This window comes from Hyperolius riggenbachi, chromosome 2, assembly GCF_040937935.1.
Source record: "Hyperolius riggenbachi isolate aHypRig1 chromosome 2, aHypRig1.pri, whole genome shotgun sequence".
Classification (NCBI taxonomy): Eukaryota; Metazoa; Chordata; class Amphibia; order Anura; family Hyperoliidae; genus Hyperolius; species Hyperolius riggenbachi.
This window is the reverse complement of record NC_090647.1, coordinates 571,256,486-571,272,532: the sequence shown is the minus strand read 5'-3', so window position 1 is coordinate 571,272,532 and position 16,047 is coordinate 571,256,486. Positions and strand designations below refer to the sequence as shown.

At 50.1% G+C, this 16,047-nt stretch overlaps 1 protein-coding gene across 2 annotated transcripts in view; it reads left to right on the top strand.

Annotated features, from left to right (window-relative positions):
* LOC137547437 (vang-like protein 1) overlaps nt 1–16,047 on the top strand; it is an 85,904-nt gene that overhangs the window by 32,676 nt on the left and 37,181 nt on the right. For both annotated transcript variants that reach the window (XM_068271024.1, XM_068271023.1), the window contains exons 3-5: nt 106–205; nt 1,564–2,168; nt 10,795–10,913. In XM_068271024.1, coding sequence (XP_068127125.1) covers nt 106–205; nt 1,564–2,168; nt 10,795–10,913 — 824 coding nt within the window. The remainder of the gene's footprint in view (nt 1–105; nt 206–1,563; nt 2,169–10,794; nt 10,914–16,047) is intronic.

Genomic DNA, 16,047 nt, shown 5'->3' with positions numbered 1-16,047 from the left:
TTTTACACTGAAAATAGAGTGATTTCTGAAAGGAACTCATTGATGTCAACTATAAATGTTTCCCAGCTCATTACGACTAATGACATCAGATTCCTTTCTCTCCAGTTACCATGACATTCAGAAGTCAGTCACCATTCAGACTCCGGCTAACCAACCACTCCTGGACAATGAGGAGACAGGGCGAGAAGAGGAGGAGGAGGAAAGGGTGAGGCCTGAAAATCTATCTATCTATCTATCTATCTATTTATCTATCTATCACTCTATCTATCACTATATCTATCTATCACTCTATCTATCTATCGCTCTATCTATCGCTCTATCTATCTATCTATCTCTCTCTCTCTCTCTATCTATCTATCTATCTATCTCTATCTATCTATCTATCTATCTATCTATCTATCTATCTATCTATCTATCTATCTATCTATCTATATCTATATCTATATCTATATCTATATCTATATCTATCTCTCTCTCTCTCTCTCTCTCTCTCTCTCTCTCTCTCTCTCTCTCTCTCTCTCTCTCTCTATCTATCTCTCTCTCTCTCTCTCTCTCTCTCTCTCTCTCTCTCTCTCTCTCTCTCTCTCTCTATCTATCTATCTATCTATCTATCTATCTATCTATCTATCTATCTATCTATCTCTCTATCTATCTATCTATCACCCTTATGCCATTCACTTGTTCTACTATGTTTTCTCCTAGGTGATATTTCACACCAATAAAATACTTTTTAATCCACCAGCAAGCAAAAAAAAAAAAATCAGAATAACTTTAGCGGTACTGTTTGGTACTTTTTAAATTGCAGAGTGCTGAAAAGGTGTTATAACCAGTTCAGCCTTCAGTCGTTTTTCACCTTATACAGTGAGCAATTTTCACCTCCCATTCATTCCCCAATAACTTTATCACTAATTATCACACTGAAATGATCTAGATCTTGTTTTTTCCACCACCAATTAGGCTTTCTTTGGGTGGTACATTTTGCTAAGAATTATTTTTTTTTCTAAATGCATTTTAAACGGGAACATTAAGAAAAATGTAAAAAATTCATTATTTCTCAGTTTTCGGCCATTATAGCTTAAAATAATCCATGCTACCATCATTAAAACCCACACATTTTATTTGCCCATTTGTCCTGGTTATTTCACCATTTAAATTATGTCCCTATCACAATGTATGCCGCCAATACTTTATTTGGAAATAAAGGAGCATTTTTTTCAGTTTTGCGTCCATCATTATTTACAAGCTTAGAATTTAAAAAAAAATATTAGTAATATACCCTCTTGACACGCATATTAAAAACGTTCAGACCCTTAGGCAACTTTTTTCTTTTTAAATTGTAATTTTTTTTTAGACGCAGTAGCAAAATCCAAAAGGCTGAAATGGTTAAACAGATGAAAATTATCTCCTTGGGAAAAACTTAGTAGAAAAAGTGGATTGGGATGTCTCTCTCTCTCTCTCTCTCTCTCTCTCTCTATGGTTCATATGTGTGTATGTTTCATTCACTTCCATCCTCCACCCATCAGGCTACCACCCCTCCCTGAGTCTCTGCGTTTTTATCTACAGGATGATAATTGGGGTGAGACCACCACAGCCGTGACATCGGAGCGGAGCGTCTCCCTAGAAGATGTCTCTCTGAGAAAGGGCCCCTCAGAAGCGGAGCCAGGCCGTCCTGATCCCCGAATGAGGATTGGTTTCTATGCATTCTGTGTTTTGGGGGCTCTGACGCTCTTGACTCCCCCAGTTTTCATCACCCTGCCTCAGGTGCTGTGGTATTCCGAGCTGGAAGCTTGTGGAGTGATCTGTGAAGGCCTTTACATCTCTGTGGCCTTCAAGATGCTCTTCATGGTGTTGGGCTCCTGGGCTCTTTTCCTCCGTACCCCTCGGTATGTTCTGCCCCGTCTGGTGGAGTTCCGAGCTCTTCTCCTTCTTTTGCTCGGCATCTTTCTTCTCTCCTATTGGCTCTTCTATGTGGTGAGGGTCCTGGGTGGCCGGGAGAGGAACCTGCTCAGTGTGGTCCAGTACGCTGCTTCCATGGTGGATGCCTTCATCTTCATCCATTACCTGGCCGTGGTGCTTCTGGAGCTGAGACAACTGCAGCCCTACTACATCCTGCAGGTGACCCGGAGCAGCGATGGGGTGACCCGATTCTACACGCTGGGGACAATCAGGTACAAGTGGCAGCATGACTCCCGGATATCAGGAGTTCTCTGAACAGTGCAGAGGTCCCTCGGTAACTGGCACCATCCTTAAGTCAAGCAGTGTGACTGCACTGAGGATACTGGCATGACGGAGGAACTGTGCTGCATTCTAATATCATCATTACCCTTCCATAGATATACCTGACTCTTCAGTATCCAGCTAAGTCCCACCTCTTCTGTAGCTCAACCTATCTTTAGACTGGTTAACACTCTAATGCTGGATATCCACACAAACTGCACTCATGATTGGTTAGGGGTGGAAGGGGTGGGGCTTAGATGAAATCCAAGAAATATGGCGCCCTCTTATATCTGGTTTGGCAGTACTAAGTAAGAATTACTGCAGGGAAGTGTGTACAATGTATACATTCTATATTGTGATGGATTCACCTACGCCAGATGCGCCCCTCACATGAAAGTAATCGCACAAGGCGTGTTGCGGAGTACTCCTTTACATTTCCGTTTTACTTAAAAAGGAAAATGTGTCTATAGAAGGTGTTTCCACATATGTGGAGGGGTGTGGCCAGGTTCTGGTTTCTGGTTCCCGGTCCTCCTTATCAGTATTCTGGATCAGAGAATGTGTGGGGAGTCATTATGTGGAGGAACCAGGCCTGCTGAGGAGAAGTCATGGCTTTATAGCTTTCTCCTGTGAGGGGAGTGGTTACAGCCCTGCCTGTGGTAACACCTTCTATAGAGGAGGAGTCATTATGTGGAGGAACCAGGCCTGCTGAGGAGAAGTCATGGCTTTATAGCTTTCCCCATGAGGGGAGTGGTTACAGCCCCGCCTGTGGTAACACCTTCTATAGAGGAGGAGTCATTATGTGGAGGAACCAGGCCTGCTGAGGAGAAGTCATGGCTTTATAGCTTTCCCCTGTGAGGGGAGTGGTTACAGCCCTGCCTGTGGTAACACCTTCTATAGAGGGGGAGTCATTATGTGGAGGAACCAGGCCTGCTGAGGAGAAGTCATGGCTTTATAGCTTTCCCCTGTGAGGGGAGTGGTTACAGCCCCGCCTGTGGTAACACCTTCTATAGAGGAGGAGTCATTATGTGGAGGAACCAGGCCTGCTGAGGAGAAGTCATGGCTTTATAGCTTTCCCCTGTGAGGGGAGTGGTTACAGCCCCGCCTGTGGTAACACCTTCTATAGAGGAGGAGTCATTATGTGGAGGAACCAGGCCTGCTGAGGAGAAGTCATGGCTTTATAGCTTTCCCCTGTGAGGGGAGTGGTTACAGCCCCGCCTGTGGTAACACCTTCTATAGAGGAGGAGTCATTATGTGGAGGAACCAGGCCTGCTGAGGAGAAGTCATGGCTTTATAGCTTTCCCCTGTGAGGGGAGTGGTTACAGCCCTGCCTGTGGTAACACCTTCTATAGAGGAGGAGTCATTATGTGGAGGAACCAGGCCTGCTGAGGAGAAGTCATGGCTTTATAGCTTTCCCCTGTGAGGGGAGTGGTTACAGCCCTGCCTGTGGTAACACCTTCCATAGAGGAGGAGTCATTATGTGGAGGAACCAGGCCTGCTGAGGAGAAGTCATGGCTTTATAGCTTTCCCCTGTGAGGGGAGTGGTTACAGCCCTGCCTGTGGTAACACCTTCTATAGAGGAGGAGTCATTATGTGGAGGAACCAGGCCTGCTGAGGAGAAGTCATGGCTTTATAGCTTTCCCCTGTGAGGGGAGTGGTTACAGCCCCGCCTGTGGTAACACCTTCTATAGAGGAGGAGTCATTATGTGGAGGAACCAGGCCTGCTGAGATGAAGTCATGGCTTTATAGCTTTCCCCTGTGAGGGGAGTGGTTACAGCCCCGCCTGTGGTAACACCTTCTATAGAGGAGGAGTCATTATGTGGAGGAACCAGGCCTGCTGAGGAGAAGTCATGGCTTTATAGCTTTCTCCTGTGAGGGGAGTGGTTACAGCCCCGCCTGTGGTAACACCTTCTATAGAGGAGGAGTCATTATGTGGAGGAACCAGGCCTGCTGAGGAGAAGTCATGGCTTTATAGCTTTCTCCTGTGAGGGGAGTGGTTACAGCCCTGCCTGTGGTAACACCTTCTATAGAGGAGGAGTCATTATGTGGAGGAACCAGGCCTGCTGAGGAGAAGTCATGGCTTTATAGCTTTCCCCTGTGAGGGGAGTGGTTACAGCCCCGCCTGTGGTAACACCTTCTATAGAGGAGGAGTCATTATGTGGAGGAACCAGGCCTGCTGAGGAGAAGTCATGGCTTTATAGCTTTCTCCTGTGAGGGGAGTGGTTACAGCCCCGCCTGTGGTAACACCTTCTATAGAGGAGGAGTCATTATGTGGAGGAACCAGGCCTGCCGAGGAGAAGTCATGGCTTTATAGCTTTCCCCTGTGAGGGGAGTGGTTACAGCCCTGCCAGTGGTAACACCTTCTATAGAGGAGGAGTCATTATGTGGAGGAACCAGGCCTGCTGAGGAGAAGTCATGGCTTTATAGCTTTCCCCTGTGAGGGGAGTGGTTACAGCCCCGTCTGTGGTAACACCTACTATAGAGGAGGAGTCATTATGGGGAGGAACCAGGCCTGCTGAGGAGAAGTCATGGCTTTATAGCTTTCCCCTGTGAGGGGAGTGGTTACAGCCCTGCCTGTGGAAAGTGGTAACACCTTCTATAGAGGAGGAGTCATCATGTGGAGGAACCAGGCCTGCTGAGGAGAAGTCATGGCTTTATAGCTTTCCCCTGTGAGGGGAGTGGTTACAGCCCCGCCTGTGGTAACACCTTCTATAGAGGAGGAGTCATTATGTGGAGGAACCAGGCCTGCTGAGGAGAAGTCATGGCTTTATAGCTTTCCCCTGTGAGGGGAGTGGTTACAGCCCTGCCTGTGGTAACACCTTCTATAGAGGAGGAGTCATTATGTGGAGGAACCAGGCCTGCTGAGGAGAAGTCATGGCTTTATAGCTTTCCCCTGTGAGGGGATTGGTTACAGCCCTGCCTGTGGTAACACCTTCTATAGAGGAGGAGTCATTATGTGGAGGAACCAGGCCTGCTGAGAAGAAGTCATGGCTTTATAGCTTTCCCCATGAGGGGAGTGGTTACAGCCCTGCCTGTGGTAACACCTTCTATAGAGGAGGAGTCATTATGTGGAGGAACCAGGCCTGCTGAGAAGAAGTCATGGCTTTATAGCTTTCCCCTGTGAGGGGAGTGGTTACAGCCCTGCCTGTGGTAACACCTTCTATAGAGGAGGAGTCAATATGTGGAGGAACCAGGCCTGCTGAGGAGAAATCATGGCTTTATAGCTTTCCCCTGTGATGGGAGTGGTTACAGCCCTGCCTGTGGTAACACCTTCTATAGAGGAGGAGTCATTATGTGGAGGAACCAGGCCTGCTGAGGAGAAGTCATGGCTTTATAGCTTTCCCCTGTGAGGGGAGTGGTTACAGCCCCACCTGTGGAAAGTGGAAACACCTTCTATAGAGGAGGAGTCATTATGTGGAGGAACCAGACCTGCTGAGAAGAAGTCATGGCTTTATAGCTTTCCCCTGTGAGGGGAGTGGTTACAGCCCTGCCTGTGGTAACACCTTCTATAGAGGAGGAGTCATTATGTGGAGGAACCAGGCCTGCTGAGAAGAAGTCATGGCTTTATAGCTTTCCCCTGTGAGGGGAGTGGTTACAGCCCCACCTGTGGAAAGTGGAAACACCTTCTATAGAGGAGGAGTCATTATGTGGAGGAACCAGACCTGCTGAGAAGAAGTCATGGCTTTATAGCTTTCCCCTGTGAGGGGAGTGGTTACAGCCCCACCTGTGGAAAGTGGAAACACCTTCTATAGAGGAGGAGTCATTATGTGGAGGAACCAGACCTGCTGAGAAGAAGTCATGGCTTTATAGCTTTCCCCTGTGAGGGGAGTGGTTACAGCCCTGCCTGTGGTAACACTTTCTATAGAGGAGGAGTCATTATGTGGAGGAACCAGGCCTGCTGAGAAGAAGTCATGGCTTTATAGCTTTCCCCATGAGGGGAGTGGTTACAGCCCTGCCTGTGGTAACACCTTCTATAGAGGAGGAGTCATTATGTGGAGGAACCAGGCCTGCTGAGGAGAAGTCATGGCTTTATAGCTTTCCCCATGAGGGGAGTGGTTACAGCCCTGCCTGTGGTAACACCTTCTATAGAGGAGGAGTCATTATGTGGAGGAACCAGGCCTGCTGAGGAGAAGTAATGGCTTTATAGCTTTCCCCTGTGAGGGGAGTGGTTACAGCCCTGCCTGTGGTAACACCTTCTATAGAGGAGGAGTCATTATGTGGAGGAACCAGGCCTGCTGAGGAGAAGTCATGGCTTTATAGCTTTCCCCTGTGAGGGGATTGGTTACAGCCCCGCCTGTGGAAAGTGGAAACACCTTCTATAGAGGAGGAGTCATTATGTGGAGGAACCAGGCCTGCTGAGGAGAAGTCATGGCTTTATAGCTTTCCCCTGTGAGGGGACTGGTTACAGCCCTGCCTGTGGTAACACCTTCTATAGAGGAGGAGTCATTATGTGGAGGAACCAGGCCTGCTGAGAAGAAGTCATGGCTTTATAGCTTTCCCCTGTGAGGGGAATAGTTACAGCCCTGCCTGTGGTAACACCTTCTATAGAGGAGGAGTCATTATGTGGAGGAACCAGGCCTGCTGAGGAGAAGTCATGGCTTTATAGCTTTCCCCTGTGAGGGGAGTGGTTACAGCCCTGCCTGTGGTAACACCTTCTATAGAGGAGGAGTCATTATGTGGAGGAACCAGGCCTGCTGAGAAGAAGTCATGGCTTTATAGCTTTCCCCATGAGGGGAGTGGTTACAGCCCTGCCTGTGGTAACACCTTCTATAGAGGAGGAGTCATTATGTGGAGGAACCAGGCCTGCTGAGGAGAAGTCATGGCTTTATAGCTTTCCCCTGTGAGGGGAGTGGTTACAGCCCCGCCTGTGGTAACACCTTCTATAGAGGAGGAGTCATTATGTGGAGGAACCAGGCCTGCTGAGGAGAAGTCATGGCTTTATAGCTTTCCCCTGTGAGGGGAGTGGTTACAGCCCTGCCTGTGGTAACACCTTCTATAGAGGAGGAGTCATTATGTGGAGGAACCAGGCCTGCTGAGAAGAAGTCATGGCTTTATAGCTTTCCCCATGAGGGGAGTGGTTACAGCCCTGCCTTTGGTAACACCTTCTATAGAGGAGGAGTCATTATGTGGAGGAACCAGGCCTGCTGAGGAGAAGTCATGGCTTTATAGCTTTCCCCTGTGAGGGGAGTGGTTACAGCCCCGCCTGTGGTAACACCTTCTATAGAGGAGGAGTCATTATGTGGAGGAACCAGGCCTGCTGAGGAGAAGTCATGGCTTTATAGCTTTTCCCTGTGAGGGGATTGGTTACAGCCCCGCCTGTGGTAACACCTTCTATAGAGGAGGAGTCATTATGTGGAGGAACCAGGCCTGCTGAGGAGAAGTCATGGCTTTATAGCTTTCCCCCTGTGAGGGGAGTGGTTACAGCCCTGCCTGTGGAAAGTGGAAACACCTTCTATAGAGGAGGAGTCATTATGTGGAGGAACCAGGCCTGCTGAGGAGAAGTCATGGCTTTATGGCTTTCTCCTGTGAGGGGAGTGGTTACAGCCCTGCCTGTGGTAACACCTTCTATAGAGGAGGAGTCATTATGGGGAGGAACCAGGCCTGCTGAGGAGAAGTCATGGCTTTATAGCTTTCCCCTGTGAGGGGAGTGGTTACAGCCCTGCCTGTGGTAACACCTTCTATAGAGGAGGAGTCATTATGTGGAGGAACCAGGCCTGCTGAGAAGAAGTCATGGCTTTATAGCTTTCCCCATGAGGGGAGTGGTTACAGCCCTGCCTGTGGTAACACCTTCTATTGAGGAGGAGTCATTATGTGGAGGAACCAGGCCTGCTGAGGAGAAGTCATGGCTTTATAGCTTTCCCCTGTGAGAGGAGTGGTTACAGCCCTGCCTGTGGAAAGTGGAAACACCTTCTATAGAGGAGGAGTCATTATGTGGAGGAACCAGGCCTGCTGAGGAGAAGTCATGGCTTTATAGCTTTCCCCTGTGAGGGGAGTGGTTACAGCCCCGCCTGTGGTAACACCTTCTATAGAGGAGGAGTCATTATGTGGAGGAACCAGGCCTGCTGAGGAGAAGTCATGGCTTTATAGCTTTCCCCTGTGAGGGGAGTGGTTACAGCCCCGCCTGTGGTAACACCTTCTATAGAGGAGGAGTCATTATGTGGAGGAACCAGGCCTGCTGAGGAGAAGTCATGGCTTTATAGCTTTCCCCTGTGAGGGGAGTGGTTACAGCCCCGCCTGTGGTAACACCTTCTATAGAGGGGGAGTCATTATGTGGAGGAACCAGGCCTGCTGAGGAGAAGTCATGGCTTTATAGCTTTCCCCTGTGAGGGGAGTGGTTACAGCCCTGCCTGTGGAAAGTGGAAACACCTTCTATAGAGGAGGAGTCATTATGTGGAGGAACCAGGCCTGCTGAGGAGAAGTCATGGCTTTATAGCTTTCCCCTGTGAGGGGAGTGGTTACAGCCCCGCCTGTGGTAACACCTTCTATAGAGGAGGAGTCATTATGTGGAGGAACCAGGCCTGCTGAGGAGAAGTCATGGCTTTATAGCTTTCTCCTGTGAGGGGAGTGGTTACAGCCCTGCCTGTGGTAACACCTTCTATAGAGGAGGAGTCATTATGTGGAGGAACCAGGCCTGCTGAGGAGAAGTCATGGCTTTATAGCTTTCCCCTGTGAGGGGAGTGGTTACAGCCCCGCCTGTGGTAACACCTTCTATAGAGGAGGAGTCATTATGTGGAGGAACCAGGCCTGCTGAGAAGAAGTCATGGCTTTATAGCTTTCCCCTGTGAGGGGATTGGTTACAGCCCCGCCTGTGGTAACACCTTCTATAGAGGAGGAGTCATTATGTGGAGGAACCAGGCCTGCTGAGGAGAAGTCATGGCTTTATAGCTTTCCCCTGTGAGGGGAGTGGTTACAGCCCTGCCTGTGGTAACACCTTCTATAGAGGAGGAGTCATTATGTGGAGGAACCAGGCCTGCTGAGGAGAAGTCATGGCTTTATAGCTTTCCCCTGTGAGGGGAGTGGTTACAGCCCCGCCTGTGGTAACACCTTCTATAGAGGAGGAGTCATTATGTGGAGGAACCAGGCCTGCTGAGGAGAAGTCATGGCTTTATAGCTTTCCCCTGTGAGGGGAGTGGTTACAGCCCCGCCTGTGGTAACACCTTCTATAGAGGAGGAGTCATTATGTGGAGGAACCAGGCCTGCTGAGGAGAAGTCATGGCTTTATAGCTTTCCCCTGTGAGGGGAGTGGTTACAGCCCCGCCTGTGGTAACACCTTCTATAGAGGGGGAGTCATTATGTGGAGGAACCAGGCCTGCTGAGGAGAAGTCATGGCTTTATAGCTTTCCCCTGTGAGGGGAGTGGTTACAGCCCTGCCTGTGGAAAGTGGAAACACCTTCTATAGAGGAGGAGTCATTATGTGGAGGAACCAGGCCTGCTGAGGAGAAGTCATGGCTTTATAGCTTTCCCCTGTGAGGGGAGTGGTTACAGCCCCACCTGTGGTAACACCTTCTATAGAGGAGGAGTCATTATGTGGAGGAACCAGGCCTGCTGAGGAGAAGTCATGGCTTTATAGCTTTCTCCTGTGAGGGGAGTGGTTACAGCCCTGCCTGTGGTAACACCTTCTATAGAGGAGGAGTCATTATGTGGAGGAACCAGGCCTGCTGAGGAGAAGTCATGGCTTTATAGCTTTCCCCTGTGAGGGGAGTGGTTACAGCCCCGCCTGTGGTAACACCTTCTATAGAGGAGGAGTCATTATGTGGAGGAACCAGGCCTGCTGAGAAGAAGTCATGGCTTTATAGCTTTCCCCTGTGAGGGGATTGGTTACAGCCCCGCCTGTGGTAACACCTTCTATAGAGGAGGAGTCATTATGTGGAGGAACCAGGCCTGCTGAGGAGAAGTCATGGCTTTATAGCTTTCCCCTGTGAGGGGAGTGGTTACAGCCCTGCCTGTGGTAACACCTTCTATAGAGGAGGAGTCATTATGTGGAGGAACCAGGCCTGCTGAGGAGAAGTCATGGCTTTATAGCTTTCCCCTGTGAGGGGAGTGGTTACAGCCCCGCCTGTGGTAACACCTTCTATAGAGGAGGAGTCATTATGTGGAGGAACCAGGCCTGCTGAGGAGAAGTCATGGCTTTATAGCTTTCCCCTGTGAGGGGGAGTGGTTACAGCCCTGCCTGTGGAAAGTGGAAACACCTTCTATAGACACATTTTCTTTTTTTAAGTAAAACTAAAATGTAAAGGGGTATTCCGCAGCGCGCCTTGTGTGATTACTTTCATGTGAGGGGCGCATTCTGGTGCAGGTGAATCCATCACATATGTGATAAATGTCCCAGACAATGTGTATATATTATATATGTACCCCAGACAATGTGTAGATTATATATGTACTCCAGACAATGTGTAGATTATATATGTACCCCAGACAATGTGCAGATTATATATGTACCCCAGACAATGTGTAGATTATATATGTACCGCAGACAATGTGTATATTATATATGTACCCCAGACAATGTATATATTATATATGTGTCCCAGACAATGTGTGCAGCTATATGTAATGATTATTATATCCTGTGCGCAGCATACAGAGAGCGGCTCTGTTTGTGCTGGAGAATTACTACAAGGATTTCCCGGCCTACACTCCAGAGCCACAAGGCAGGAAGCAAGCAAAACCATCCCGAAAAAGTGCGCGTGTGGATGGTGAGTACTGCAGGAGTCCTCATACACCAGTTCCCATAAGGACCATATGGCAAAGAGGAAGGTGTCTGGGAGATGGGAGGGGCGGGTGGTACTCCATACAGAGGAAGGTGTCTGGGAGATGGGAGGGGCGGGTGGTATTCCATACAGAGGAAGGTGTCTGGGAGATGGGAGGGGCTGGTGGTATTCCATACAGAGGAAGATGTCTGGGAGATAGGAGGGGCAGGTGGTACTCCATACAGAGGAAGGTGTCTGGGAGATGGGAGGGGCGGGTGGTATTCCATACAGAGGAAGGTGTCTGGGAGATGGGAGGAGTGGATGGTATTCCATACAGAGGAAGGTGTCCGGGAGATGGGAGGGGCGGGCGGTATTCCATACAGAGAAAGGTGTCTGGGAGATGGGAGGGACGGGTGGTATTCCATACAGAGGAAGGTGTCTGGGAGATGGGAGGGGCGGGTGGTATACCATACAGAGGAAGGTGTCTGGGAGATGGGAGGGGCGGGTGGTATTCCATACAGAGGAAGGTGTCCGGGAGATGGGAGGGGCGGGTGGTATTCCATACAGAGGAAGGTGTCTGGGAGATGGGAGGGGCGGGTGGTATTCCATACAGAGGAAGGTGTCCGGGAGATGGGAGGGGCGGGCGGTATTCCATACAGAGAAAGGTGTCTGGGAGATGGGAGGGGCGGGTGGTATTCCATACAGAGGAAGGTGTCTGGGAGATGGGAGGGGCGGGTGGTATTCCATACAGAGGAAGGTGTCTGGGAGATGGGAGGGGCGGGTGGTATTCCATACAGAGGAAGGTGTCTGGGAGATGGGAGGGGTGGGTGGTATTCCATACAGAGGAAGGTGTCTGGGAGATGGGAGGGGCGGGTGGTATTCCATACAGAGGAAGGTGTCTGGGAGATGGGAGGGGCGGGTGGTATTCCATACAGAGGAAGGTGTCTGGGAGATGGGAGGGGCGGGTGGTATTCCATACAGAGGAAGGTGTCTGGGAGATGGGAGGGGCGGGTGGTATTCCATACAGAGGAAGGTGTCTGGGAGATGGGAGGAGTGGATGGTATTCCATACAGAGGAAGGTGTCTGGGAGATGGGAGGGGCGGGTGGTATTCCATACAGAGGAAGGTGTCCGGGAGATGGGAGGGGCGGGTGGTATTCCATACAGAGGAAGGTGTCTGGGAGATGGGAGGGGCGGGTGGTATTCCATACAGAGGAAGGTGTCCGGGAGATGGGAGGGGCGGGTGGTATTCCATACAGAGAAAGGTGTCTGGGAGATGGGAGGGGCGGGTGGTATTCCATACAGAGGAAGGTGTCTGGAGATGGGAGGGGTGGGTGGTATTCCATACAGAGGAAGGTGTCTGGAGATGGGAGGGGCGTGTGGTATTGCATACAGAAGAAGGTGTCTTGGAGATGGGAGGGGCGGGTGGTACTCCATACAGAGGAAGGTGTCTGGGAGATGGGAGGAGCTGGTGGTATTCCATACAGAGGAAGGTGTCTGGGAGATGGGAGGGGCGGGTGGTATTCCATACAGAGGAAGGTGTCTGGGAGATGGGAGGGGCGGGTGGTATTCCATACAGAGGAAGGTGTCTGGGAGATGGGAGGGGCGGGTGGTATTCCATACAGAGGAAGGTGTCTGGAGATGGGAGGAGCGGGTGGTTTGCCATACAGAGGAAGGTGTCTGGGAGATGGGAGGGGCGGGTGGTATTCCATACAGAGGAAGGTGTCTGGGAGATGGGAGCGGGTGGGTGGTATTCCATACAGAGGAAGGTGTCCGGGAGATGGGAGGAGCTGGTGGTACTCCATACAGAGGAAGGTGTCTGGGAGATGGGAGGAGCGGGTGGAATTCCATACAGAGGAAGGTGTCCGGGAGATGGGAGGAGCTGGTGGTACTCCATACAGAGGAAGGTGTCTGGGAGATGGGAGGAGCGGGTGGTATTCCATACAGAGGAAGGTCTCTGGAGATGGGAGGAGCGGGTGGAATTCCATACAGCGGAAGGTGTCTGGGAGATGGGAGGAGCGGGTGGAATTCCATACAGAGGAAGGTGTCTGGGAGATGGGAGGGGCGGGTGGTATTCCATACAGAGGAAGGTGTCTGGGAGATGGGAGGGGCGGGTGGTATTGCATACAGAAGAAGGTGTCTGGGAGATGGGAGGAGCGGGCGGTAATTCCATACAGAGGAAGGTGTCTGGGAGATGGGAGGGGCGGGTGGTATTCCATACAGAGGAAGGTGTCTGGGAGATGGGAGGGGCGGGTGGTATTGCATACAGAAGAAGGTGTCTGGGAGATGGGAGGAGCGGGCGGTATTTCATACAGAGGAAGGTGTCTGGAGATGGGAGGGGCGGGTGGAATTCCATACAGAGGAAGATGTCTGGGAGATGGGAGGAGCAGGTGGTATTCCATACAGAGGAAGGTGTCCGGGAGATGGGAGGAGCTAGTGGTACTCCATACAGAGGAAGGTGTCTGGGAGATGGGAGAAGCGGGTGGTATTCCATACAGAGGAAGGTGTCTGGGAGATAGGAGGGGCAGGTGGTACTCCATACAGAGGAAGGTGTCTGGGAGATGGGAGGGGCAGGTGGTATTCCATACAGAGTAGGATGTCTGGGAGATGGGAGGAGCAGGTGGTATTCCATACAGAGGAAGGTGTCCGGGAGATGGGAGGAGCTGGTGGTATTTCATACAGAGGAAGGTGTCTGGGAGATGGGAGCGGGTGGGTGGTATTCCATACAGAGGAAGGTGTCCGGGAGATGGGAGGAGCTGGTGGTACTCCATACAGAGGAAGGTGTCTGGGAGATGGGAGGGGCGGGTGGTATTCCATACAGAGGAAGGTCTCTGGAGATGGGAGGAGCGGGTGGAATTCCATACAGCGGAAGGTGTCTGGGAGATGGGAGGAGCGGGTGGAATTCCATACAGAGGAAGGTGTCTGGGAGATGGGAGGGGCGGGTGGTATTCCATACAGAGGAAGGTGTCTGGGAGATGGGAGGGGCGGGTGGTATTGCATACAGAAGAAGGTGTCTGGGAGATGGGAGGAGCGGGCGGTATTTCATACAGAGGAAGGTGTCTGGAGATGGGAGGGGCGGGTGGAATTCCATACAGAGGAAGATGTCTGGGAGATGGGAGGAGCAGGTGGTATTCCATACAGAGGAAGGTGTCCGGGAGATGGGAGGAGCTAGTGGTACTCCATACAGAGGAAGGTGTCTGGGAGATGGGAGAAGCGGGTGGTATTCCATACAGAGGAAGGTGTCTGGGAGATGGGAGGGGCGGGTGGTATTCCATACAGAGGAAGGTGTTTGGGAGATGGGAGGGGCAGGTGGTATTCCATACAGAGGAAGGTGTCTGGGAGATAGGAGGGGCAGGTGGTACTCCATACAGAGGAAGGTGTCTGGGAGATGGGAGGGGCAGGTGGTATTCCATACAGAGTAGGATGTCTGGGAGATGGGAGGAGCAGGTGGTATTCCATACAGAGGAAGGTGTCCGGGAGATGGGAGGAGCTGGTGGTATTTCATACAGAGGAAGGTGTCTGGGAGATGGGAGGAGCTGGTGGTATTCCATACAGAGGAAGGTGTCTGGGTGATGGGAGGAGCAGGTGGTATTCCATACAGAGGAAGGTGTTTGGGAGATGGGAGGGGCGGGTGGTATTCCATACAGAGGAAGGTGTCTGGGAGATGGGAGGGGCAGGTTTTATTCCATACAGAGGAAGGTGTCTCTGGGAGATGGGAGGGGCGGGTGGTATTCCATACAGAGGAAGGTGTCTGGGAAATGGGAGGGGCAGGTGGTATTCCATACAGAGGAAGGTGTCTGGGAGATGGGAGGGGCGGGTGGTATTCCATACAGAGGATGCTTTCTTTGCTTCTGTCTTCACAAAGGAAACAGCACTGTTGCAAATTACAGAGGCAGAAGAGTCTCAATCTTCTAACTGTAATATTAAATACTTAACGCAGGAAGAAGTGAAGGCAAGACTAAATAAATTAAAGATAGACAAGGCACCTGGCCCGGATGGCATGCATCCTCGGGTCCTAAGGGAATTAAGTTCAGTTATAGTTAAACCCCTTTATCTTATCTTTTGTGACTCTCTTTCAACTGGCAGAGTCTCCGTGGATTGGCGTACAGCCCACGTTTTCCCATTATTTAAGAAGGGCAAAAAATCAGAGCCAGGAAATTATAGACCTGTAAGCTTAACATCAGTTGTATGCAAACTATTTGAGGGGTTACTAAGAGATACTATACATGACTTCATAGTAGAAAATAATCTTATTTCTCAGCATCAACATGGGTTTACTAAAGACAGGTCCTGTTTGACTAACATGCTCAGCTTTTATGAGGTAGTGAATGCTAATATGGATATTGGGAATGCTGTAGATGTGATATACTTGGACTTTGCAAAGGCCTTCGACACTGTTCCCCACAAAAGTCTGGTGCAAAAGTTGAGGATGCAAGGACTGGGGAAGAGTCTGTGTTCATGGATAGGGAACTGGCTAATGGACAGAAAACAAAGAGTTGTGGTCAATGGATCGTACTCAAAATGTGAGACTGTTAGCAGTGGGGTCCCACAGGGGTCTGTACTGGGTCCAGTGCTCTTCAATTTATTTATTAATGACCTACTAGATGGAGTAGTGAGCAATGTTGCTATTTTTGCAGATGATACAAAATTGTGCAGAATCATCAACTCTCAGGAAGATAGTGTCATATTGCAACAGGATCTGGATAGGATGGATATATGGGCACATACATGGCAGATGAAATTCAATGTTGACAAATGTAAAGTCATGCATTTTGGTCGTACCAATGGTCTAGCACCATACAAAATAAATGGGATACAGTTGAGGACATCAAACTTGGAGAAGGACTTAGGAGTACTCATCGACAACAAGTTAAATAATCGTACTCAATGCCAAGCCGCTGCAGCTAAAGCTAACAAAATTTTGGGATGCATTAAAAGGGAAATAAAAACTCGAGATGCTAGCATAATATTGCCCCTGTTTAACTCTCTAGTAAGGCCACATCTGGAATATGGAATTCAGTTCTGGGCACCACATTACAAAAAAGATATTGCAGTTTTAGAGCAGGTGCAGAGACGAGCAACAAAATTGATACGTGGGATGGAAGGTCTCGCTTACCAAGAAAGGTTAGATAAACTGGGTTT